The following is a 27,000-nucleotide window of genomic DNA, read 5'->3' on the forward strand; positions in this document are numbered from 1 at the left end:
ACATCGCGGCGGAGCTATTGATTTTTTGACACCGCACAACAGGAAATCTTTATCTGCGTGCTGCTCCGACCTCGCGCTAATAGGTGGGGTTTAACCTCTGCTGAATGACAAATCCCAATGCCTCCCCTGCCTCCTCTGTTCTCCCTCTCAGGGGAAACACTGCAAATACTGCAGTTTGGTTAATATGAGGAGAATAACGAGGCCCTGCGCTCTGTGTTTACACTCTCCTTATTTACTCTGCTGACAAGAAAAGACTTGAAAACACCAACATGCTCTGCACCACCACATGTAGGAATGTACTGCAATCAGAATCTTTTGTGTCATTATACAGAAGTACAACAAAATGCAATGCAACCCCATTTGGTGCAAAGAAGTAATTCTAAACTAACAAAACTATGTTCAAAGATAAAAATCAAGAGTGACTATGAAAGTGTAAGCAATGGAATAAGACATATACACTGCAAACACTCAACAGAATACACCATCTCAATCATAAAACCACCTCCCTAATATTCAGGAGTCCTGTCCTGTAGTTTCAGGGACCAAGAACTCGGCTGATTCTTTAAGTCCTGGAAGTGTGGAGTTTTTTCCAGAGCATCGACAAAGATGCTTGACCAGATTAAGATTTGGTCATTTTGAAGGCCGACTAGACACCTTGAACTCTTGGTCATGCTCCTCTAACCTTTCCTAAACAGTGTCTGCAGTGCGGCAGGGAGCAGTAAATAGTTAAATTTTAATTAAACCGATTAAAATGATCTGTTAAGGCAGAACACAGAGGACATGCATGTCAATTTTTTTTGTAGATTAGGTGTAGTACCTGGTTCTACCACCAGGGAACAACGATGCATTTAGTTACTGTTTAACACTGTAGTGACCCAAGGAGGCGGTGAATCAGACTGCTGACGGTTCTGTCAGTACAAGCAGAAATTAGCTAGGAGTTTAGCTAGCAAGGGCCACCATGACAAAGACTGTTGTGGCGCCTAATGCTGACCACAGGCTGTAGCAGTAGCTTATGTCACAGAACCGCTATTCAAACAGCTACATCAAGACACAGAATGGGGCCATCTTGTGTCATTGATCAGTTGATTAGGGATTGATAAGGCTGCCAATTGACTGTGAAAACTGCTTAAAATTTCCTGAGGTAGGTTCTACTTGTCAAAAACCCGTTCCCCTAAAAATTAAGTTTCCATACAATTGAACTGTATTTCTAATTAGATTTTGATTCTAATCAACACATCTTTACTGTCTATTCTTTTTCAGCTAACCGATCACATATGAGACAGACCAGGACTCATCACCGTGGTAACCCAAACAATGGAGGAGAGTTTTCAAACGTGTTGAAGAGTCAAATCAATTCCGATTTATCCATTCAGCATGTTTTAAACCACCTGGACTGACTGAAGTATTGTATATTTAATGAGATGAGCAATAACAAAAAAATACAGCAAGATAATATTGCAGGAGAAAATATTTAGAAGACAAAACAGGATCAAAGTAAGATCAAAATGGATTTTAAAAACTAAAATATTAATACCACAAAAAGCAACCAAAAGCCACTAAAGACATGAAGTTTCATTTTGACCCACACCGTTAGTGCTATTTTCCTTGAACAAACAATAAAGCTTTAGTATCTAAACCTGACTAAACCAAAGCTGAACAACACGTCAAAATGAAACTTCCTGTAAGTCCAAGGACTCTGATGTCACCCTGGATGTTTCCTGGTTGAAAGTCCTGCTGGTAACTCTGGACTTCCTTCAAACTATGTCATGGTTCTACCTCTCAGGTTGAAAACACATTTGTTTCAGAACACGAGTGCAAAAGCAGTTTATCTGTATCAGAATGTAGCTTTCTGGAGAAAGCACCGATGTCAAAACTAACACCCATACGTCCTCCTGTTCTGCTACCTTTTTATTTCCAGGTAAATGAAGCACCTGGACGCCCATGTGACGGGAAAGAAAACTCATCAAACCACAACAACTTCTTCAACTGTTAGTGCAGCTCTGATGCTTGTTGTAGAAACTATAAATCGTCTGCAGCTGCTAACTGAATCAATGATCCTTTGAAATCTTTGGACACTTTTAAACCATTGCAACACTAAAAACACCCGACAACACCAGATGTTCTGACCCAAACGTCTACAATCACAGTTGTCAAGGTCTCAGATCCTCGTGTTGCACATTTTATTCTAACTTCAAGTACTAGTACCAGATAATCAGTGGTATTTATGTCATCTGTGGGTGGTTTGAATATTTAATGGTGCACAAACTTGTGTTCTTAGATTAATCTCAAATGAATAACCTTTAAAAACATGTAAACTACGTCTCACAGGAGCTTCTTGCTTTGAATGATGGGATCCTACACGATATATTCTCTTCAACTGTAGATGATGTGCGACTCATCTCATATGCCACACGGTTACAATAATAAAGTAATAACATAAACAAACTAATTAATGGAGCTTTAACTTTTGATTTCCTTCAGAAACGCACCACCTCTCTCAGTTCCAGATTCTCATGTTGGACGTTTTTCCTGCTTCCAACAAATCGACTTCAAGAACAGGAAACACTGTGACCAGATAATCAGTGTTTTTTTATTATAATATAATAATAATGTAAATAAGCTTGATTAACGCAGCTTAAACTTTTGATTTCCTTCAGAAATGCACCACCTGTCGAAGTCTCACATTCTCATACATCGACTTCAAGAACAGGAGCCACTCCAACCACATAATCAATGTTTTCACATCATCTGTGGGCTGTTTTATTATTGAATGCTGCACAAACTTGTTTTTCTTAGATTAATCTCAATTGAATCCTCTTATAAGAACATGCAAACTACTTCTCTCAGGAGCTTCTTGCTTCGATTGATGTGATCCTACATAAATAAATCTCTATATTTTCCTTTTCCTCAAATGTACGTGATGTGTAGCACGTCTCATATCACACACGGTTGTAATAATGTAAAATAAACGTGATTAATGCAGCTTTAACTTTTGATTTCCTTCAGAAACCCGCCACCTGTGATTTGCTTCGGTTCCGTCGGAGTGTCTCACACCTGCCCTCGTGAATTTCCACCTGGCTTTTCTCATTAACGTCCACTGCTGTCATTTATAAAACACCGCCTGATAAAAAGGCCCCAATCTAACAACAGGCTCGACCCGGCTTCGCCTCCCTTTTCTCTCTCCCCATGATCTTCCATGCAGCACCCCTGGGTCCCTGGAGTCCGGCAGGCTCGGCTCAGCGGCAGATAGACATTTCTGGGATAGGCATCTACTGCTCAGGACCACGCAATCATTTCCATTTTACCCTCTGTTGCACAGGCAAGATAAGACACCTGCGTAGCCCCGCTAATCAGATGAGCTTCAACAGAACTTTATCATTGACATTTACCACTGTTTACCCAACTAATTTCTCTTAACTGCACTGCTGAACTTTTATCTACAAAATACATACACCACCAGAAAAGAGCAAGAAGCAAACATGCAAATTCACAAATATGCGAAGAAAGATAAACTGAGGAGGGGAGAGAAAAAAAAAAGGGAAAAAAAGAGCTTTTTTTTTCCGTTCAGAGGACGAAGGGGGTGAAAACAGAACAAGTGACAGGGCTACTGTTGATGAGACGAGCCTTCCTCCTCCTCCTCATCCTCGTCGGAGACAAATAAACGCAAAGAACGCTGACATTCACATGCAAAAATCTTCAATTTGGAGTTCAATCAGCCTTTTCCATTCCCGATAAAAGATCTCCTGCAGTCACAAGACACAATTTAAGGGAAACTACTGTTTTTTTGCAGCTTTGTTTGGCCTTTAAAGCCCCAAAAACATCTAATTTACTCACAATTCAATCCAAATATACGCTGCTGAGTGCGTTCATGCTTCCCAGAGGATGAACCTGGAAGATTGTGGACTATTTCTTGTGCCACTCTGAGGTCAAACTGACTCTGACAAGCATCACAAAGAGGATCCACCCATGTTATGTTAATAAACTCATGCATGGCTGGTAGGGTGGTTAACCACAGGGGCCTCCAGGGGCCACAGAGCTGCTGGGAATACAACGCCGCTATGCTCGCCTTGCACTGTGCTTGTTTTTGTTCGTTCCAAACAATCGAAGAGATGATTTTTGTGTTTTCGTGCCCGCAGCTGCACATTTAGCTGTACAGCCGGTTGATCAACAGTTTTCAGCGAGATGTTGGGTTTTTCTGCAAAGAAAGGAGTTTTTGACCCTTTATAAAGCAGCAACATGATCGGATTTGTAAACAAAAATGCCGATTCAATATGATTTTGACCAATTCTGCTAACTGGGGTTTCACTTGCGCAACATAACAGGCAGAAAAAAAAGGAGATTTCAGTTAGATAAAGTCTTTACTGTACACAGACTGATCTAAATTAGTCGTAATCAATACTCGAAGACCAATTCTGAGCAGGAAAAACTCTGAAATGCCAAAGGTGGCTCCAATAACTGGGACCTGGAGGACTTTGGACAGGTTCTCATTCATCAAAAGTCCTTCTGGGTAAGTTTTGACACCTTTGATGCAGCAATTTCTGGTCAACTCGGCCAGTCAAATCTGGCAAAAAGCCATAAAAAGTTGGGTAACTTTGCCCAGAAAACAGGTCTATAAAGATTTTTTCCTCACTGGTCATACTTTGAGTGTGAATAGCTTGAGTCAGTACAACACAATTCGCTGAATTCCTCCTAGTTTGGCTGTTACAAGGCAGATAATTGGCTGATTGAAAGAAGGAAGGAGTCATACAGCTGCTGTCTTTGCCATTATTGGATCTACCCCAAGTATTCTAGTCATCACTCTCCTTTAACAGCTCTCCAGGAGCTTTCAAATGCTCATAGATTAATGTTAGATTATTTCAAAGGGTAAAACTGGAACCTTGTCTTGTCAAACTTGCCTCATATTAGATACTACTGAAGTTAGAGCCTCAAAAGTTGGTGAAATGTCGACCAAACACTGTATTTTAGTAGGAAATGTGGCTTCATCCATGTATACTACTGTTCAAAAGTTTGGGGTCATGCAGACAATCCCATGTTTTCCATGAAAACTCACACTTTTATCCATGTGCTAACATAACTGCACAAGGGTTTTCTGATCATCAGTGAGCCTTTCAGCACCATTAGCTAACACAATGTAGCATTAGAACACAGGAGTGATGGTTGCTGGAAATGTTCCTCTGTACCCCTATGGAGATATTCCATTAAAAATCAGCTAGAACAGTCATTTACCACATTAACAATGTCTAGACTGGATTTATCATTCATTTCATGTTATCTTCATTGAAAAAAAATGCTTTTCTTTCAAAAATAATCACATTTCTAAGTGACCCTAAGCTTTTAAATGGTAGTATATAAACAGTTAGAGGTACTTTCTGGGGCCACAATACCGCCATCGTTCATTGCACTTTCTTGTGCACTCCCTCACATTTTAGTCATTCACATGTCTGCAGCAAATATAATATCATGAGAAAAGACTGCAGATCACTTGAAGAAAATGAAATGAAAGTGGGCCTAAAATCCTTCCCTGTGGGACTCCACAAACTTTTGCTTTCAAAGTAGCAAAGATCCACATTGTATTCTGAAAGTGGTTGACCGTTGCACTGCTGCTTGCTTATTTTAATTGCACTTTCTTCCATTTTCAAGGGCCAATAATTTAAAAAATGTCCTCTACTGGAGCCAATCAATCTTCTGGATGTGCTAGAAACTGTCCTATCTGTGTCCTCACCAAATGCCACGGCTGTAGGAGTTTTATTTCTAGAGATGAAGGATCCTTCAAACGGCTGCTCAGGTCATACGTGTGTTTTTGACAGTGAAAATACATAAAATTTGCAGGTCATAAAACATTAAATTCTCACAATTAAGCTAAAATAATTTTACAGAACTTAGCTGTTGGTTCCAAATAACAAATAAATAAAATCCGAACAAAATCTGAGATGAAACGGGGACACGCCTGCTGGACGTTTGTTTATGAAGCATATAAATTAATGATTTCACTTCACATTCCAGCTTTATTCTTGTTATTTGGATGCTTTTTCTCTGCTGCAGCTGCTGGTTAATGGATCAAATTAACTGATAGGAGGTCATTCTGTTTGTGTTTCCGTCTCGTCTACGTTCAGGCGTCTCATTTTTTCAGATCCAAACTGTCCAGAAACTCGGCTGCAGAGTCACGACTCGGCGAGAAGGACGGACATCTTGGAAGCAGAGAAGCCGTCGGAGCACCTCAGAGGAGCGAATGTAGATCACAGAATAGCCTTTTCCCTTCTGCACATCCCACCTCCGCCTCCCCCTCTGCTGCAGCCTGTCACAAATTGAAAGTAGAGACCTTCCAGAAACTATCCCTGATAATCACACATAAATTAATTAGAAAATGTTTCTTGACATTCTCTACGCACAGATGAGGGAAGAGGAAAAAAGACTGAAGGCAAAGCCACAAAATTAATTGTACGGTATGTGACTCCGATAATTAATTCAATCATTAATTCATGTCTGCTTTAACAACTCCTTCTGGCTCCCGCAGAAAAAAAAATGAAGAAGGAGGAGGAAAAAAAAGGACATTTCAATCAGGCCGGTATCGGCAGCTCGGGCCGCGGAGGGAGACGTGGAAAAGTTAAAGAGTGATAGACTTGCTCGACACTCAGGGTCATTTAGAGGTTCAGAAATCAAATCGACGAGAGCGAGAAGAGAGCAGCGACGTCTGGACATGAAGAAGAAGCACAGAAACAGCAGCTTCCTCCTGGAATATATGCGTGTCAAATGCTGAAAAAGAAGCTTTAACAAGGAAACTGAAGAGATTTTATTGCACTTCTGACCTACATATCCTTTGATAGACAGGAAGATTCTTCATTCACCCTCTATCCAGTAGCTCACACGTGTTAAATTTAAGAAAAATAAGGAAACTAGTGCACAAAAGAATGTGTAATTAATGTGCAAAAGGTGCTGGTTGAAGAAATATGGAGCAAAAATAGCTGGTATTTACAATAAGGGTTAAAAATGACTAGTATTTGCAATAAGAGATGCAAAGATGGATGGGATTCAAGAATAAAGGTGCAAAAATTGCTGATATTTACAGAAAAAGGTGCAAAAATTGCTGATGTTCACAATAAATGGTGCAAAAATTGATGGTATCTATAATAAATGGTGCAAAAATGGCTGATATTTACAATAAAAGTGCGCAAATTGCTGGTATTTAAGAATAAAGAGGCAACAATTTACGATTTTTAAGAATAAAGGTACAAAAAATGCTGATATTTAAGAATAAAGGGGCAAAAATTGCTGTTTTTCACAATAAATGGTGCAAATATTGATGGTATTTATAATAAATGGTGCAAAAATTACTGATATTTACAATAAAAGTGCACAAATTGCTGGTATTTAAGAATGAAGGGGCAAAAATTTATGACTTTTAAGAATTAATGTACAAAAAATGCTGATATTTAAGAATAAAGGGGCAAAAATTGCTGGATTTTACAATAACTGGTGCAAAAAAAATGCTGGTATTTTCAATAACAGTGCAAAAATTGCAGGTATTTAAGAACAAAGGAGCAAAAAAATGCTCTTATTTACAAAAAAAGTGCAAAAATTGCTGGTATTTACAGGAAAAGGTCCAAAAATTGCTGGTGTTCACAATAAATTGTGGAAAAATCCACAATTTACGTGGCACTTAGAATAAAATGTGCAAAAATTGATACTATTTAAGAATAAAGGTGCAAAAACTTGATATTTACAGAAAAAGGTGCAAAAATTGCTGGTGTTCACAATAAATTGTGCAAAAGAAGCCAGTATTTACAATAAAATTAGCAAAAATTGATGTTTCTTTTACAATAAAGGGTATAAAAATTGCTGGTATTTACAGTAAAGGTGAAAAAATTGCTGGTATTTACAAAAAATGATGCAAAAGAAGCCAGTATTTACAATAAAATTTGCAAAAATTGATGTTTTTTTTTAAATAAAATCTGCAAAAATTTTCCGGTCTTTACAATAAAAACGTATTAAAATGTCTACGTTCAATGTATAAACAGAAATAATGAGTACATAAGAAATAATACAAATAATATTCAGTATCTTGGTTCATATCCTTACCTGATAAGAAAAAACACTTTTCAAACCACTGCATCACCAAAAAGCAGTAAAATTATTCAGATTTCTACCTTTACAACTTTCTTCTATACACACCTGCTACAAAACAGGAGTTCCTAGGTGTAAAAATAATTACTTTTCTCTGTCTACGTTTATTTTTAAAAGCACTTACAGTTGGTTTGTGCTGCCAAAAGGTTCATTTGCAATCATTACAATCAAAATTACACGGTCAGAATGTGCCAGATCTTTTTTTCTGTTGCTGCAGCAGAAACACTGAACTCTTAGGACTTGAGAAAACAAGTGATTGTTGTCTAATAAAGGAAGGAAACTGGTGGCTGAGCGATACTGTAGAGGACACGGAGGGTGATAAGAAAGATTCAGCGAGGATGGAGGGAAAACTGGGGAACATGTTGGTTTAAAGACGCTCTGTATTTCCTCCTGTACACGATGCTGCAGCTTCACACGGACGCAGAAGATTCAGAGTTTGGTAAGAATTCAGCGGCTCCAGTTAAAGGAGAAAGGAGGAGTTTGACCCTCTGAAGCTAAAAAGGCCTGCTTTCTTTAAAATGCGGCGAAATGGACACCATTTGTCGAGTGAATCGTTGGATTTTCTGCTTCCTCACAGTCCTCGAATGGTTCATCTTTTGTCGGAAACTTAACCAAATAATTTCATTCTGTGCGTCTCGTTTAAAAATTTGCAAAAAACAAACAATTTACTCTAAACAGATTCTGTGAAAAACGAAAAATTCTGCACTTATTGATGCAACTGTGGAGCCATGACTGACTCAACTGTGATAGAAGACAACAAAACAAAAATTCAAGGACTTTTTGGCAGTATTCTGTGAGGAAAGAAACTGAAAATGCAATGAAATGCTGAACTAACTGCTGTGTTTAAATATCACAAAACAAACAAAAAGACAAACGTTATTTTAAAAATCTATATAAAATACATTAGATAGTAGAAAATGTAACCATTGTACATGTTGTCCTTGCAGTTTGTCAGCATAACATGCAAAAAATCCCTGAAAATGTGACAATTTATTAGATTATTATCTGAATATTTGTTATCTGTGTTATATTGTAGGCACTAGAATATTCTTAGCAACAGGTGAACGCACGCCGCTGCAACGTTTGGCTGCAGATTCGACTCTAGAAGCTGCATTTTTACGTTTTCAGAGCTCTATCACTGGATGTGGAGTGTGCTGAGAGGAAGGTGTTCGGGATGCAGGAATCTGATATTCCGGTAATGTCCTGTCCTGCCACCATGCAGCTGCTGAGCTGATAGCAGCCGGACAGCGCAGAGAAATGTTCCTTTAGATTAGACCTGCTGCCGATCAATCATCAGGACACACTTCAGGCCGGCTGCAGAGGCTGACGGGGGCTGGATGTGGAGGAGAAGGAGGCCGAGAGGAGAAGGAGGCCGAGAGGAGACGGAGGGCGAGAGGAGATGAGGGGAGACGGAGGTAGAGAGGAGACGGAGGCCGAGAGGAGACGGAGGCCGAGAGGAGACGGAGGCCGAGAGGAGACGGAGGCCGAGAGGAGATGAGGGGAGAGGAGATGAGGGGAGAGGAGATGGAGGACGAAAGGAGACAGAGGCCGACAGGAGACGGAGGTAGAGAGGAGACGGGGAGATGGGGTCCGAAAGGAGAGGGAGGCCGAGAGGAGACGGAGGGCGAGAGGAGACGGAGGCCGAGAGGAGACGGAGGCCGAGAGGAGACGGAGGCCGACGGAGGCCGAGAGGAGACGGAGGCCGAGAGGAGACGGAGGCCGAGAGGAGACAGAGGCCGAGAGGAGATGAGGGGAGAGGAGATGGAGGACGAAAGGAGACAGAGGCCGACAGGAGACTGAGGCACATTCAGCTAACCCTTAATACAAGTTTTCACCTGTAGCGTTTGAAGAGTTGGTGACAGAAAGGGAAACTGTGGGGGTGTTTCTGAGTCCCATCAATTCCCGCTCCATATTTAGGTCACGTGATTCCTTCTGTGGTAGTTTGGTGCCCCATTTTGGTGATTTTACTGTTACCATGACAACAAGTGAACACTACATCAGCTGTCTTCTGACGATCACATGACTGTGATCCTACTACAAATCCACCGCTGTGAACTTATCAGGACTAAACCCTCAGAAATTATTCAAGGAACAACTGATTAAATTGTGGGGGTGTTTCTGAGTCCCATCAATTCCCCCCTCCTGCTACATATTTAGGTCACATGATTCGGTATCCGTAATAGAGACTGACATTTTTTCGGGATTCCTGCGGGATGGGAGTCAGCTTTACTATTGATCACGTGATTGGGACGGTACAGGATAAAAAGGTAACGGGAGCAGATAGGAGCGGGAACCAATCAATAAGACAAAATATAATTTATGACATGCGCCGCCATTTTGTAGTTTTTTGCCAATAAGCCTACACTGTAATGGAAGTGAAAAGAACTACACAGCCCAGAAGCCAACAGTGCTTCCGGCCGCTGCTCTCCGCCGTAATTCAAAGAAGAAGAACAGCAATGGAGGGAGTTAACACTGGCGTAGAATCTGATGTGCTAAAAACTGATTTGCAACGCAAAGTAAGAAGTAAGGACCAATCTATTAAGCTGACAGAAATGGCAGGGAAGTCGGAAATATTGCTCAGCTTCACGAGAGTCGAGTGTGACGGCGTTAACACGCCGTATGCCGCTTGCAAAACGTGTACCGCTCTTGCAAAACTTCTGTACCGCTCCGCTGTACCGCTGGTACTCCCACTTCTGTACCGCAAGTGGGAGTCATTCTGAACGGGAGTGGGATGGGAGTGGGAGCCATTTTACCAGGAGTGGGATGGGACAGGATTTTTTTTTTACTCTGGCCTGGGATTGGGACGGGACAAGATTTTTTTCTGTGGGAGTGGGATGGGACAGGAGTGAAAATCCACTCCCGTGTCACTCTCTAATCCGTACATAATCCACACAAGCATAACACACGCCTGTGCTCAGCACAAGTAAATGTTTTTTATCAAAGATTTCATTCATCAGAAATGATGCAAAGACTGAGCAGTCTTGGAGGAGCACTGCTCTCTGAGTGCTTTTATTGTTTTACTGATTTCAACAATTTAAATTGCAGCTGTCGGTTTTCAGTCATAATAATGTTGAATCAACTTAATATTTTGTGTAATTTGAATTCAAAATTTAGTAAAGTCGATTTAAAACTAAATATAAGTTTGATGAAAATGGATTAATCACTGGAATTTTCTACACCTTTGGTCAAGATTTCTAATTCCTTTTTTAAATTTTGTAACTGAAAAATTTACTGTTTTTAATTTTAATTTTCTTAGTGTTTGAACACTGGGATAAGAATCTGAGCTGCAACTTTGAGGCAAACATGGGATCGTTTTTTCGTTATTTGTGGCTCAACTGTTCGCTGCTGTTTAGGAAGAATTTCTCAGACAGTTTCGTGCATGAATACCACCTAGAATAACAAAAACTAGACGTCTCAGTGTTTATAATCATTAATTATTCTGGATTAATTATCAATTAATTGATTTATTAACGTAGATCCCAGACTGTGCTCACTAAAACCACGATAAACGCTGTTTTCTCAACTATTCTATCAGTTGTTTGGTCGATAAAATGTCAGAAAATGGCAACAATTTGACAGAAGATTTTCCCACAAACCAAAAATATTCAGTGTTCTGTCATAGAGTGTGAAAGAATACAGAAAATATTCACTCTTTTTTCCTTGAAAATTGCTAAAATTGAATATAGATAATAGTCGAATAATTGTTGGAGCTGAAAGACATGATGGTTGAATATAATCGCCTGCACTCTGGACCTCTGTGACGGCAGAAAGCGTACTTTACTGGAATAATCAACCATTGTTTGTCTGAGAATGTACAGATGGATCCATAAATCTAATGTTGGTTCGAGGTGACCCACATAGAATACTTTTCCTGACCCAAAAAATGAAAAATAACCCCGACTTCTTCTCAGACTGAAACTGGGAGACAGACGAGCCCTCTGGACACATGACAGCCAATCATGACGTCCGAGGCCTTTGATTGACAGCCGGAGCTGACAGGATGCTGCAGGGACGCCCGCCTCCTGAGGCTGCCGGCTGCAGATAGGGAGGAAGGTTACCGAGCCCAGTACAGTACCGGAGGAGATGGACGGATGTGGGTCAGCGGAACAACAACCTGGAGTCTAACCGAGTCGATACGGTGACCGACGTTAAATATATTATTAAATATATTTACTGAATGTGTTGTTATTGACGTCTGCAGGGTCAGCATCGCTCGTTTCATCATCAAACTTAACGTCTAATCTCTGTAAACATCTCCTCCTCCACTACTGAAGCCTGTTTTCACCTCATCAGTCTTTTATTTTATTTACGTTTAACCAACAAGGGGCACCATGACGAAGACTTCTGTGGAGGTTCATGGATTCTAATGGGAATGTTTGAGGTTAAAAGTTAGCATTTAGCATAATGTGTTTTCTACTTCATTTGTTTTAACAACTATTATTTAGAATGGGGTCGAATAATGTTTTTTTAGAAATTGTTTAAAATTTGTATCCATAGGCTGCATTGTAAAAAAAAAAAAAAAATTAATGGGAAAAAAACCTTGATTTTTTCAAATGGTAAATCTTTATTTCAAAACAATACAATAACTTTATTAATCCCTGAAGTCAAATTATATAAAAACCTATTTTATTTTAAAACCTGTATTTTAAAATGTACATTCCCTTTCACTGTATTTTAATTAGCAAAAAACAACAATGTCATTTTAACAATAATAATAATCTGATTTGATCAGTTTAATCTATTTTATTTTGTTTAATTTCATTTTATCATCTTATTTCTTTTGACTATGATTTATGATGATTTTATTATTTTCATCTAATGAATTTCATTTCATTTCATCATTTTTATATTATGATAGATTATGATTTTAATCTATTTTATTTCATTTTAGTTTATCATCTGATTTCTTTTGACTATGAATGATAAAGACTATTATTTCTTATCTATTCTTTTATATTTTATTTCATTTTATCATCCAATTTTTGTGACTATGAATGATGATTTTATTATTTTAATCTATTTTATTTCATTTTATCATTATATTTATGTTTTCTACAACTGATGATGATTTTATTAGTGATAAATTTTATTTTATTTATTTATTAATTTTTTTAATATCTGATTTCTTTTGCTCATGATTGACGATAATTTTACTATTTTAATTTATTTTATCATCAAGTATTTGGACAAACTGCCTCTCGAGGATAATAAAATTAGCTTGAGAAATTTTTTCTTCAACGTCTGCATTAAAACTTCATGTTAATCCATCCAGAAACTGTAAATATATTTGATCTGGAGCACAAACATGATCCTGGTGGTGGAGCTGCTCATCACATCTGCTGGGTTCATCCTCTGAGGGAACAAATTAGAAATCATCTAAACATGTGTGGAGATGTTTTAGTCAGCAGCAGACTGACTGCTACCACTCTGTTAGCTCCGTTAGCTCCGTTAGCTTTGTTAGCTCCGTTAGCTTTGTTAGCTCCGTTAGCTCCGTTAGCTCTGTTAGCCCTCAGAGCCGACTGTCATCTCTCTCTCCTGTGTGATATCTCCCTCATCCTTCTATCTCACCCACTTCCAGCCCCTCACCTCTAATTTCACTATCTGGATTGCACCTCTTAAAATCTCTCATTGATCCCTAAACCCTAACCCCTCTGTCACCCTTCATTAGTTATCTCTGCTCTCTCGACTCAATATTCCACTCCTACCTTCCTCTCACCTGGGCTTTAATTCCCGCTCTCCTTCTCCTCTTTCATCCCTCCATCCTCAGCTCACCCCTGCTGACCCTTCCGATGACACCGTAGCCCCGACGCTGGGAGTTAACCGTCTACGCCGCTGGTTAACCAGATAACAGATAGCAGCGCAGACGCACCGGATTGCAGCACATTTAACCCTCCTGTTGTCCTCATTTAAATGGGCACCAAAAAATATTGTTTCCTCGTCTGAAAAAAAAACCAAAAATTTAAAAAAAAATTCACCAAATTTCTGAAAATTTGCAAAACCTTTAGGGAGAAAATTCCAATAAGTCTTTAAAAGTTTCCCTTAAAAGTTTACTAAAAAAAGTCCCCTAAATTTGGCAAGAAAATTCTTGTAAATATTTTCAAAAAATTAGTAAAAATTTTCTAAATAAAATTCAAAAATATACAAAGTGATATTTCGACCTCACACATTTTCAAACTTTAAATTTACAAAACCTTCAGGAAGAAAATTCCAATAATTCCTTAAGTTTCCCTTAAAAGTTTTATTTTCAAAAAATATCACCCAAATTTGGCAACAAAATTCTTGTAAATAATTTTTAAAAAAGTATTTTTTTTATCTAAAGTGATATTTTTCCCACAATTTCAAACATTAAATTTGCAAAACCTTTTGGAAGAAAATTCCAATAATTCCATAAAAATTTTATTTAAAAAATATTCCCCAAATTTGGAAAGAAAAATCTTGCAAATATTTTTTGAAAAATATGTAAAAAAAAATTTAAAAATCCAAAAAATATCTAAAGTGATATTTTTCCCAAAGCCTTCAGGAAAAAAATTCTAAAAAGTTTTCCTTAAAAGTTTTATTTTAAACAAATCCCACAAATTTGGCAAGAAAATGTTTGTAAATACTTTTAAAAAATGAGTAAAACTCTTCCAAAAAAAATCCTGAAAATGTCTAAAGTGATTACATATATCAGTAAAACTTCTAATATTTTCCTAAGAACATTTACATAAAAATCAACCAAAATTTAACATTTCTTCTTTTCCACCAAAAAATGTTGAAAGATTTCCCAAAAATGTTGAAAATGTGGACATCAGAAGTTTCACTGTGAAAATATGTTTTATTTTTCCTCATTTTCAAACTTTAAAACGGGTCGATTTGTTTTGTTTTTTTTACGATTTGACCCGCTGGACGACACGAGGGTTAAGGGCAGGGAGGCCAACAAATGCTGCCTTTAGTTGTGAAAACGGCTCGCCAAGCTGTAATTAAAAGCCCAGAAATATGAAAGGGGGCCCGCGCTGTTTGCTCCTGGATCTGTGTGAATAGAGCAGAAAAACTGGAAGCTTCTCCACAAACATGTGATCAGAAAAGAGAAAACGCTGAAGTGATGATGCTGCACCTTAAAGTCTCCGTTCCTCGCTATGCAAATGTGACAACGGCTCAAATAAATGAGACTCTCAGCGGCGATAATATGCATATAGGGCGCCTCCACGCTCCGTTATAATTAACTACAGTACGATAACCCTCCACACACACTCACACACTGCTGGTAAATAATAATAACCATTATTACGCCTGCCATTATAATGCTTTATTGGAGGTCATTTAAATAACTCTGCAGGGAGGATAAGGAGGAGCTGGACCGGCAGGAAAACACTCCACTGGAGGAGGATCTGCTGAACGTTTACGGCCGAGGATTTAACAGGAAAATCATCAGATCTTTACAGGAATTTATACTAAACCATCTCTGATATACCTGGCAAAGTTTCACCTTCATATTCTTCAATATACATGTTCTTCTAGCATCACCTACTGCATAATATTACTTTTACCTGCATGTATTTTAATGTTATTTACATTTATTGCTTTTATTTCTGCATCTTATTTATTTTGCATGTGACGCATTTAAAGTCCCATAAAAATAAAGTATTATTGACCATTTTTTTTGCAGTTTTAACAGTTTCTGGCTCTGATAAGTGTTGTATTTTTTGCAGTTTTTCAAGAAAACCAAGCATTTTTCTAGCATCACCAACTATATCATGCTGCTTTTACCTTCTTGAATTATAATGTTTGGTTGTTTTTTTTTTTACATTTATTGCTTTAAACTTTTTCATTTGATCTCTTTTTCATGCTGAAGCTGCATGTTTTGCAATAAAATGCCATAAAATAAAGTGTTATTGCCAATTTTTCAGGAAAATGGACTAAACAACTGTACAAATTGGGAAAAAAATGATTTTTTTTTAGTTTTTACAGTTTCTAGCTCTAAAAAAATGATGTAATTTTCACAGTTTTTTTAAGACAACCTTGCATTTTTGTAGTGCCACCTCCCATATAATATTGTTTGTACCTCAGAATATCACAGATTCTGAATCAATGACGTGACTATAAATGACAGTGAAAACTTCAGGTTTTTACCTTTTATATTTTCTGACATATTATTGTTCAAACAGACTCAAATTTCACTGAGAAAAAACCTGCTGAAAGTAAGTCAGTGCACACATTTTTAAAAGAATTTTATCACAAAGTATTTGACATATGTGGCTAAAGTTTCACAGATACTATTTGAAATATTCAGACTTTATGATTAAAAAAATGTAAAAAAAAAAAAAAAGTTTCAGTAAATCAGAAACAGTCGAGCAGCAGAAACCTAATGATTTGAAATGGAAAAACCATCAATAAATTAATGATAAATATGTTTTTAAATTGAAAGTGAAATTCTAACATGCATAAATGTCTCTGTATGTTAATTTATTCCTTATCTTTTTTGCTAATTTGAGTTTATTTCTTCACTTATCTGTGAAGTGCACCTATGAAAGAAACAGTTATTATTAAACACAGCAACCTAAATGAAACTTCAGAGCTGAAATATCTGCTAAATTCACCCGTTTCTGTTTTGTAAAGGTTGGAGCTGCTGGGACTGAACCAGATGCAGGTTTAATAACGCGCTGACTCGCTGTAATAAGGCTGATGTTTACTCTCTGATTTACAGCGTTGATTAGTTAAAGATGACGGTGGAGTCCAGACATCCAGACTCTAAACCTCTGGCTCAGTGTAAACGTGTAGAACATTCAGTATAGAACATACGGAACAACAAACACTCACCTCTAGTTCCACCACCTCGTTACTCCTCTGTATTAATGACTATTTTCTCTTATTTTAGGGACCAGAAAGATCACATTCTGGGTTAAAATGCACCATGTTGCTACGGTTACAAGGGTTTACAAATGTTAGGTTTTGCTAACATGCTACCAACAGAGGGTGTGCATTATTCTGTTATTTATTAAATTAGTTTTCGTCCGCATCTCTTCTATGTTCTGTGAAAACACTCAAAAGCCACAAATCGCTTCCTGGTTGTGAGAAAATGATTTATTTTTGGTGAATTTTTAAATGAGACGTGTACGATAAAGTTTTTCACACCGAACCAAACATCACATACGATGCATTCAAGGACTGTGGGAATCCGGACTACAAGAGGAATATTTCAGTTTTTACAGTTGATAAATGGCGTCATTTTGGCAATTTTTTCAAATAACGTGACATTTAAACCCACAGGCAGGTTAATCGAACCTTTTTCTAGTATCACCTACGATATAATTTTAATTTTACCTTTTTCATTTTAATGTTCTTTACATTTATTGCTTTTACATCTGTATTTTGTTTGTTTCTAAAGTTAAGGCTGCATATTTTTGCATTAAAAGCGGCTTAAAATAAAGAATTATTGACATTTTTTGGGTGTTGTCCTTGAAAATGGACAAAACATTTCAAGAACTGTGGAAAGTTGACAGAAATGAGGAATTTTTTTTCAATTCTACAGAATCTGGCTCCGATAAATGATGTAATTTTTACAGTTTTTTCAAGACAACTTAGCGTTTTTCTAGCATCGCCTGCTATATAAATCTATTTTAATCTTCTTGCATTTTAATGTTATTTACATTCAATGTTTATATTTTTGTATTTTATTCATTTTTAATATTGAAGCTGCAGATTTTGCATTAAAAGAGCCATGAAATAAAGCAGCACTGCCAATTTTGGGGTATTTTTCCTCGTAAATAGACTGAATGTTTTATTAATTATCAGAACAGTTGACGTTTAATTCTCTATTGGCTCATTAATTGATCATTTATTTAACTTAAAAATCACACTCCGCCGGTGTGCAGATCTGAACTCCAGTCACGCTCCTGCAGATTTAAAGGCTGTTCTACTGATTTACAGCCTTGAATCGGTAGACGTTTCGCTCATTTCGTACGTTAGAAACACATTTCTGCCCACCGACAAAGGATTCCTGCTCGGTTCGGCAGCAGAGAGCGTGGACGGATCGCCGGCGAACGACAAGGGATTACTGTGACACCCATTTGCATATCAAGAATTTTAAGCAGCGAGGGAGAAAATATCGAACCCTCCAGCCTGCAAGGTCATTCAGAAGATTCTTCCTCTGTTCATAATTTATTTTGCATATCATGCAGTATGGACACAGTGCAGATTAAAAAGGCGGCTATCATGGCATCCCTGATAGGAAGCAGCTCCCACCTAGACTTCCCTCCTCGTCAGACCGTCACACGGGCCGCATCTCGATTGTTTTAAAGAAAGTGAAAATTGCTGAAGCCTCTAATCCATGCGCAGTTATCATCGCTTTATTTTTAATGTTTTTTTTTTTCATATCAATGGAAGCCACAAAGCTTTGATAGCCGCTGCTGGAGAAGGGGAGGCAAAGAAAAAGCCAAAAACAAACCAAAAGAATCGCTCGGACTATCATCTACGACTGAGGAACTTACTCAGACTGACATGTAAACAACTCATTACACAGCGTGTCAAACGTGCGAGAGGAAAACGTCGTGTCCAGTAATGAATTGTATTATCTCTAAGCAGGAAGAAAAAGCCAGGCAGAGGATGAATTAAAACGCTCTGTTGTTGTTTTCCCCCCCGTTTCATGTGAATATCAGTCTGTAATGACGGCAACAAAGGCTGATTTGAATAAAATATTTGAATAAATTAAGAGATTCCTATCGGGAGGTTAGAACACAAACTGTGCCCAGAAAGGGAAATTAAAATTTTCATATCTAGGAATTACTGTATTTCAGACAATTCGTATTTTTTTAGCCTCTGAAATGTAATTAGCAGATTAATATTTAATGAATTTAGACAGCAGACTGGGAGAAGTTTGGAACTAACAGATGTGTGCAGATACTACGCGGTCTGGGACTGGAACATGGCCGTTTATGAGGCGGGTTTTTCACCGTCAGGCGAGATGGAGGCGGGATTGGAAGGAGGTAGTGTGACTGAGGTGAAGAAAGTAGTAAGAAATGAAGCAGGAGAGGTGAAAACAAGACGAAAGAAATGAGAATAGACTGCAGGGAAGCAAACTAAAGACTCAAAAACTGAGCTGCAACAAGAAAAACCTGTAGCTGACCGGTGCATTATGAGTTTCTGGGTGTTTTTCTGTTCTTGTCGCGTTTTTCTTCACTGTGGTTCATTTTTCTCTGCGATATAAAGTCCTGCACCTCTACGGAAACACAAAAACCCTGAAAAACCTCTGAAATAAACTGGATTCAGCAACAACACCACAGCTGCTACTCAATCTGGTGGCAATATATTTAATTATTTACATTTTTATAGCCTCTGCAACCTTATTTTCATCATCAGTAGGAAGATGTTTCTCCATGCTGAATGTATCTCCAACAACTCTCTCCTCTGTTCACCGTTTCTGAGCCATGCTGCATTTATTTATTCATCCAGTAGCTTTAATTTTCCTCTCATTCTCTCTGTAGAAACACTGCCAGCAGTTCAACCTGAAAACTGAACATTTTACTGTTGATCTCAGCTGAACCAGTCGCGGCTTCTCAGTTGTTACGAGGACTTTTTGGGTTTTTTTGCAGGATCTGGTTTCTGCAGACGGTTTATTTCTGGTGAAGTTTTAAAGGAGACGTGTAGAATTTTGCTAAAAGTTTTGCACAACAGTCACGTGTTGGCGTAGCTCCACCGTATTTCATTAAATCTAAAGTCAACGCAACGTCTACCTGGAAATTGTAAAGCACTTCATGCTTCCAGCTGCTGTCCAGATTTATAAAGATGCCAATTTTCTTTCCTACCAGGACCGATCTCCTGCACACGGAGCCAAAACTAGAAACCAAATGGTGTTACTGTGCTTGACCAACTCATCTGAACAGAAACATGGACGATACCAAGCAACATGGGATTACAGAACATCTTTGGACTTATCACTTCCATGCCTGGTGGCAGTAATTTGTAGTACAGGTTTTTGATGCTGTAACCCTCAATTAATTGCCACAATAATCAAAAGAATACTCAACTATTAAACACAACCGATAGCTGAAGCCGTAAAATGAACATACTTTTAAGAACTTGGACATTTCCTGTTTTTTTAATGGAATAATCAGGAAATATTCTAACAATTTCAGATACCGGAGTTCGGATTTTTACGAGCTATAAGCAAAAATCATCTAATGACGACAAAAGCAAAGGCTTGAAATGTCTCACTTTATGCCTACTGAGTGTAGAATATATGAAAGTTTATCATTTTGGACGAGCTGAAGGCTGCTATCCAGCAACATGGACTTTAATAACACCTCAGGCTAATCGCTTCCATGTCTGGTGAAGAAATTCACAGTAAAGTAAAAGTATTGAGTATATAAATGAACTGGGGCTGATACTTTGATTACTAAAATGCCTCGAGGCTTTGTTTAATCCACTATATATGCATGATGACCGCCTGGACGGTTACTTTCACTTTTGATGCTGAAATGCCAAGCACAGAATGCAAACTGGAGATGGAGACATCCGATTACTCGATAATGGATAAAATAATGGACAAAATACTCGACTATTAAATATAATTGACAGATGAAGTCCTAAAATGAACATACTTTCCAGAAGTTGGACCTTTCTGTGTTGCAAATCCTGTTTGTTTTTTTTTGATGGAATTTATGAAATATAATAATAATTGGAGATATCTATTTCAGATGTTTTGAGCAACAAGCAAAAAATAATAATCAAATGACAACAGAAACAAAGGCTTGAAATGTCTCACTTTATGCCTACCGAGTGTAGAATATATGAAAGTTTATCGTTTTGGACGAGCTGAAGGCTGCTATCCAGCGACATGGACTTTAATAACAAAAAATATCTTTTCGAGGTATGATGGCTTCTAATTGAGTTGTGTTGATGTTTGCCGAATACGAAAAATCCATTAACCACCGGAATGATCAACAGAATACTCACTTATTAAAATAAAATAATCAATAGCTGCAGCCCTAAAATGAACACACTTTTCAGAAGTTGGACATGTTTGTCGGCAAGTTCTGTTTTTTTTTGTTGTTTTTTTAATGGATTTTAGAACATATTCTAATAATTTGACATACTGGTTTTGGATTTTTACAAGCTATAAGCAAAAAAAAAAAATCAGCCAATGAAGACAAAAGCAAAGGCTTTAAATGTCGCACTTTATGCCTACTGAGTCTAGAAAATATGAAAGTTTAGGATTTTGGAGTAAATTATGAGAAACAAATGTGCTTTCTCACGATTTTTTGAGATGCGCGAGTAAATATTCAGGCCTCAAAGCACACCTCATGCAGATTAAAAGCTCCAAAAGCTCCAAAACTCCAAAAAGGCAACAGGAGTGAGAGGAATGCCAACGCTCCCAGAGGAGATAAACTCCATTTTTATATTCTTTCTGGTCGTAACGTGGAAACGGGAGCCACGTTAGCCGGCCGACTCCGGCTCCGGCCCTGCAGTGACACCGAGACGAAACAATGAGGGGAGGGATGTTAGGGAGGAGGTGGCTGTTAGCGGTGATGGAGAGACCAGAGGAGGAGAAGGTGGATGGATGGAGGGAGGGAGGGAGGGAGGGAGGGAGGGAGGACGGGGGAGGAAAGGGGGAGCTCGACGATAAGAGAAAAATTCAGACCGGTCAAAGTTTCCTTTTTGCCAATCGTGCTCCTGATAAAGACAGCGCCTGCTCCGGAGCTGATAGAGGGGCTATCTCTCTCCCTTACTCTCTCACCCCCTTCCTCCCCCATCCTCCTCCCCCATCACTCACCCGGCAGTTAGTTTGTGAGGAGGAGAGAGGACGGGGAAAAAAAAGGGGACGGTATCAGTGCAGCATCATGGTGCTACCATCAACCAGCCACCGCGCAGCAATTAATATCGCTCCAATTACTGTTAAAGGGACAAGGCTGGGACAGGACGATAATGAACACATCCTCTCTTTCCCCGGCGCACGAATTAAAACACACAAACACTCACGCACACACACATAAAACGTGCGCAGCTTGAAAAGGAAAATAATGTGAGATAGTGCGGTAATCTTCTTGCATTGTTTAACTCATTGAAGACAACAGACAGAGAGAAATAAATAAACCAAACAAACCTCGATAAGAGAGGAAATAAATAATAAAATTATGGCGATTTACTTGTTATCTTCTCTTAGCCGTGTGTCTGTGTGTGTGTGTGAGGGTGGTGGTTGTTTTTTTTGTATTTTTTTATTTTGTTAGGACTTGAATAAATTTCCTCTCCCGGCCTGTCAGGCTCACATCTCCTGCAAGATGGACGCAGAAAGAAAAGTCTGGACGTAAAAATCAGCCAGAAATCACCCACTTCAGAGCATATGATGAGCTACAAAACACCTCTGACAGCTAAAGCTAACATCAGGTCAACTGAGAAGGTCTCGTCATGTACAGAAAGCATCCTGGAACAGAAACTCTACAGCTTCTAGTTCCACCAGGGAAGTTTAGCAGAGCACCAGTTGATGTCTATTAGCTGTAGCATGCTAGGCTAACAGTGTTAGCCTTTAAAGCTGCAGTTATTGTCATTGATCTTGTACGACATCATGCTAACTCTTTTATTCTTTTTAAACATAATTTTACACTTTTGTCTTTTTCCTTTCCTCTTATAACATGTATTTTATGTTACTGTGTAGAAATAAGCAGCATTTTTGGTGCTTTTATATTGAAACTCTGTATTTTTACTGTCTTGGGCGGATTCTTTCCCGTTTCTTTGAAATAGCCAACTTTCTTGAATTAAACTGTCTTCAAAGCACTTTGTAAATGTGTTTTTCAAACAGTTGTATGAAAATAAAGTTATCATTATCATTACTGCTACAGCCTGACATTTCCCCGCCATCTGTGTCTGCTCGCAGCTCAATAAAGGTTATTCAAACAAAGCAGTGCACGCTCTAATGCTTCATTAAGGACATATGATGAGCTACAGCACACTTTTGACAGCTAAAGCTAACATCAAATCAACTAAGAAGGTCTCATTTTGTATGCAAAGCATCCTGGAACAGAAACTCTACAACTTCTAGTTTCACCAGGGAGGCTTTAGCAGCGCAGCAGTTGCTGTCAATTAGCTGTAGCATGCTAGGCTAACAGTGCTAGCCTTTAAAGCTGCAGAAATTGTTATGAATCTCGTACGACATCATGGTAACCTAACCCTTTTATTCTTTTATGAACATTTTAATCGCAATTTTAAATTTTTTCAACATTTTAAGATAAAATACTTTAAAATACCTTGAAGAAAAAGACAAAAAGTGGCATTTTGGTGGTTTTATTTTGAAATTCTGTATCTTTTGTCGTCTCTGGTCTTTTTTGCCATGATGTTAACTCTTTCATTGGTTGAAATTAAATTTTACACATTAGGTCTTTTTTTTGCTCTTATGCATTTGATCTTAATGTGGAAAAAATGTGGCATTTGTGGAGCTTTTATTTTGAAATTCTGTATTTTTTTTTTACCATCTTAGGCCTTTTTTTTCTCTCCTGTCTCTTTGGAATGACTGACTTTCTAGGGTGAAACTATATTCAGAGCACTTTGTAATTGTTTTTAAAGTGGTACTATAAAAATAGTTCTTATTATTACTATTTTCCCAACTGTCTATTAGCTGTAGCATGCTAGGCTAACAGTGTTAGCCTTTAAAGCTGCAGTCACTGTTATGAATCTTGCTGAACTTGGTAACTCGTACTTATTTATTCGCATTACGATGAAATTACTGTTAATTTTGCAGCTTCAATTTTTTTCTTTTTGCTCTTATTCTGTAAATCGTTTCTTGGTGTTTTGCACCATTTTTTGAGCTTTTATACTGAAATTCTGTGTCTGGCTGTATTTTTGGATCTCTTTGGTCTTTAAACATTTTCTATTTATTTTATTGTGGTGTAATGTTAACAGCTCAAACTTCTTTTTCAGGATTTCAAGGCATTATATATGAAAGTAAGAATCAGGAAGTTGAACTATGATTTTTTTTGGTAGTGTCTACAGATACGGACCCGTATCCGTAGCCTGTGGCCTACGGATAGGGCACTTTCCCTTAATATTAATGAGCCGTACATAAATATTAATGAGCCGGCTGATGAACGCGCTTCGTGATTGGCTGGTAATCCGACGGACATAAATATTAATGAGTCGGCGACGCTGATGAAGGTGCTTCCGTGATTCGAGGTGAATCTGCGGAATGAATGGCGGAACTAACAGCCAGCAAACTATAAGTATTTTTTTACCTTCAAAAGTAGCGACAGACTATTACATATTAACAACCTAAACAAAACCCTGATGTATTTTCTACGTCTGTCAACACAGACACTGCACGCCAGTCACTTTAATGTTAGCGGACTCTGTTGAATGGCTAAGTTACATAACCACAAACAAATCTCACAATATCACAGTAAATCGAGTTTGTGGGTTTTTTTAATTCATGCCGAATGAAAGAGCTGCTCCTCACCATTCACGAGTGTTTGTTTCATATTCGACATCTTTAACTTTATCTTGTAAATTAGCGTCCGAAATTAAATGGGAACATTTGCAATGGAGTTCGTCAGCCGCTTCCACCACTGAACGCGGTAAACTAATTAATAGGAACTGGACTTCAAACAATTTAGACACGGCGTCTAAAAGCGTAAAAATTACATTGTCTACGTAAAGTGTGAGAGGAGACGGTGTATTTTTGGTTAAATTATACAATGTTCGCCGTCAAAGTCATTCATATAAACTGCCTGTAATGTGCAGCAAATAGTAGTTAACCATCGCCAGCTCTTCAGTGACCTTAACGGGTCCGTACCTCTAGTACAGATGCTACAGGTACGGGTCCGTACCTCTAGCATCAACCATTTTTTTTTGTAAATAAACAATTATTATCATGCTATTTCTACATTCTTTTTACCGCTGCAGTAGAACTGGACCAAACCGTGTCTCAGTTTCACAGAAAACAGTCCACTTAGATAAAATCATTTAGTTTCAAGTTGAGTAAATCTGACATCAGAACACTTTTTGTTGGACCGTTTTCAGCACAACTTGTGGTCACGCACCTGTCTGATGTTCAGCCACTGAAGAGCGACCTCCAGAAAAAGACCAAGTCAACACATTTTCTGATTTAAATATTGCTGTTAATCTTTACATCATCAGCACGCATGGTGGGTCACTACTAAAAAAAGAGGTGGGGAGGCCCCAGAGCTACCAGTAAATAAAGGATGTGAACACAGAAAGAGAGCAGCGGTGATGTTTCCACCAGAGACTGTGGAATTCAGCAACAAATAGTGATGAAAGGCCAAATAAATGTTGCGCAACCACAGACTGAGACATGGGAAAACGTCTCTATGAAGAAGGTTTGGTGGATTTCCTGCATGTTCCCTCAACTATTTCAATTAGAAATTGACTGATAAAGCTCAGAAAGTGCTTCTGAGGTAACTTTCACACTAGAAATGTCAGTTTTGTGCAAATAACTGCTGTTAATTTGGGTGTAAATGTACATTTTAGCATGTTATGAGAGCGTTTACTGACCTGGACCTCTCCACTGTAACACCTCCTCCTCTTCCTCTCCTTCCTCTTCCTCCTCACCACCGCTGTGAGTTGCAGGTTGCTCCTCCCCTTCGCCATCTTCATCCTCTGGGCCTTCTCCTCCTCCTCCTCCTCCAGAGTCCTGCGTCCTCGGTTCTGCAAACAACAAAACACAAAATCACATTTAAAACATACAGTTGTCACTGATTGAAACCTCCTGCGTGTGGACTTAATTAAAACTAAATCTAATATACAGATTTAAATTAACTATTTAAGCTGCAAATATTGCTTAGAATAATAATAATGTTGCATCAACTTAATATTGTGTGAAATTTAAACTCAAATTTCTGCGGTAGTTGACTTAAGTTCAGATAATTCAATAAAATTAGCTTGTTTGTTCACCTTAAAGTTTCGTATCACAAGTCTCTTTCGTTATCTTAACATATCTACACAATTTCAAAAACTCAAAATTGGTCTAAAAATCATTTTAAGTTTTTACTGCAGTGCTAACGTTAGCTATCCAGCAGTGCTATATTATGAAATGAGAGTATGTGGATTTCTTTGCGCTGAAATTGTAATTTTCGAATTAGAAATATTCCTGGAAGCGCACTTAGAAGTTTGGGTTCACTAGTCACCTTGTTAGTTGTCAGAAATTAGTTTCTTTAGAAATATTTTGCAAAAATATATTGTGTAAATGCTAAGTATTAACAAATATTTACTCAAAAATCCTCCTTAAATGTGTCCAGCTGTAATAGAAAACTTTTTAGTTTTGTTTTTAATTATATTTTTTATAATAAAAGGTCAACAAAGAAAAGCTCTTAAATAGATAACAAGGTAAATATGAGTAATGTGGTGCTGCATCACCAACAACAGGTTTATTTTAATTGTTTTTACAGAGAACAGATTGTTTTTTCATTTAATTTCATATTCATGATTTAATTTTGGTTGTTTATCAACGATTAGGAATAAATAGTGAACCCAAACTTTGGTTGCTTTTAGTAAATTGAGAATATAAATGAAACTTATTGTGTTAATGTGCTTTTATTGTTGTTTCTTAGCTTATTTATATCGACTGCAGGCCCCTTAATTGAATAAGAAACTCCTTTTTTTGCAGATTTTGCGATAGACAAAAAGTCAATTAAAGATTTCATATGATATGTTATCATGATGAAACCTGTGATTTACAGCTTCAGCAGGTGGTTGTTTCATTTAGCAAAGTGAATTTAAACACAGTAACACAGATAGCACAAACTGAGGACAAATAGCATGACTTTCCCTCAGTATTTACTCGTGCATCTCAATAACATCATGAAAAAGTGAATTTGTTTTCATTATTTACTCCAAAATCACAACCCTTTGCATATTTTAGACTCATTAGGTATAAAGTGAAACATTTTAAGTCTGTTTTTT

The 27,000-nt window shown here is 37.9% G+C and overlaps 1 protein-coding gene across 1 annotated transcript in view; it reads right to left on the reverse strand.

Annotated features, from left to right (window-relative positions):
* The window catches only part of zfpm1 (zinc finger protein, FOG family member 1), a 174,760-nt gene that overhangs the window by 57,760 nt on the left and 90,000 nt on the right, over positions 1-27,000 (reverse strand). Inside the window, exon 3 of the mRNA XM_051952037.1 lies at positions 25,594-25,746. Within this exon, the coding sequence (XP_051807997.1) occupies positions 25,594-25,746 (153 nt within the window). The remainder of the gene's footprint in view (positions 1-25,593; positions 25,747-27,000) is intronic.

Source organism: Acanthochromis polyacanthus, chromosome 8, assembly GCF_021347895.1.
Source record: "Acanthochromis polyacanthus isolate Apoly-LR-REF ecotype Palm Island chromosome 8, KAUST_Apoly_ChrSc, whole genome shotgun sequence".
In the NCBI taxonomy this organism is placed as follows: domain Eukaryota; kingdom Metazoa; phylum Chordata; class Actinopteri; family Pomacentridae; genus Acanthochromis; species Acanthochromis polyacanthus.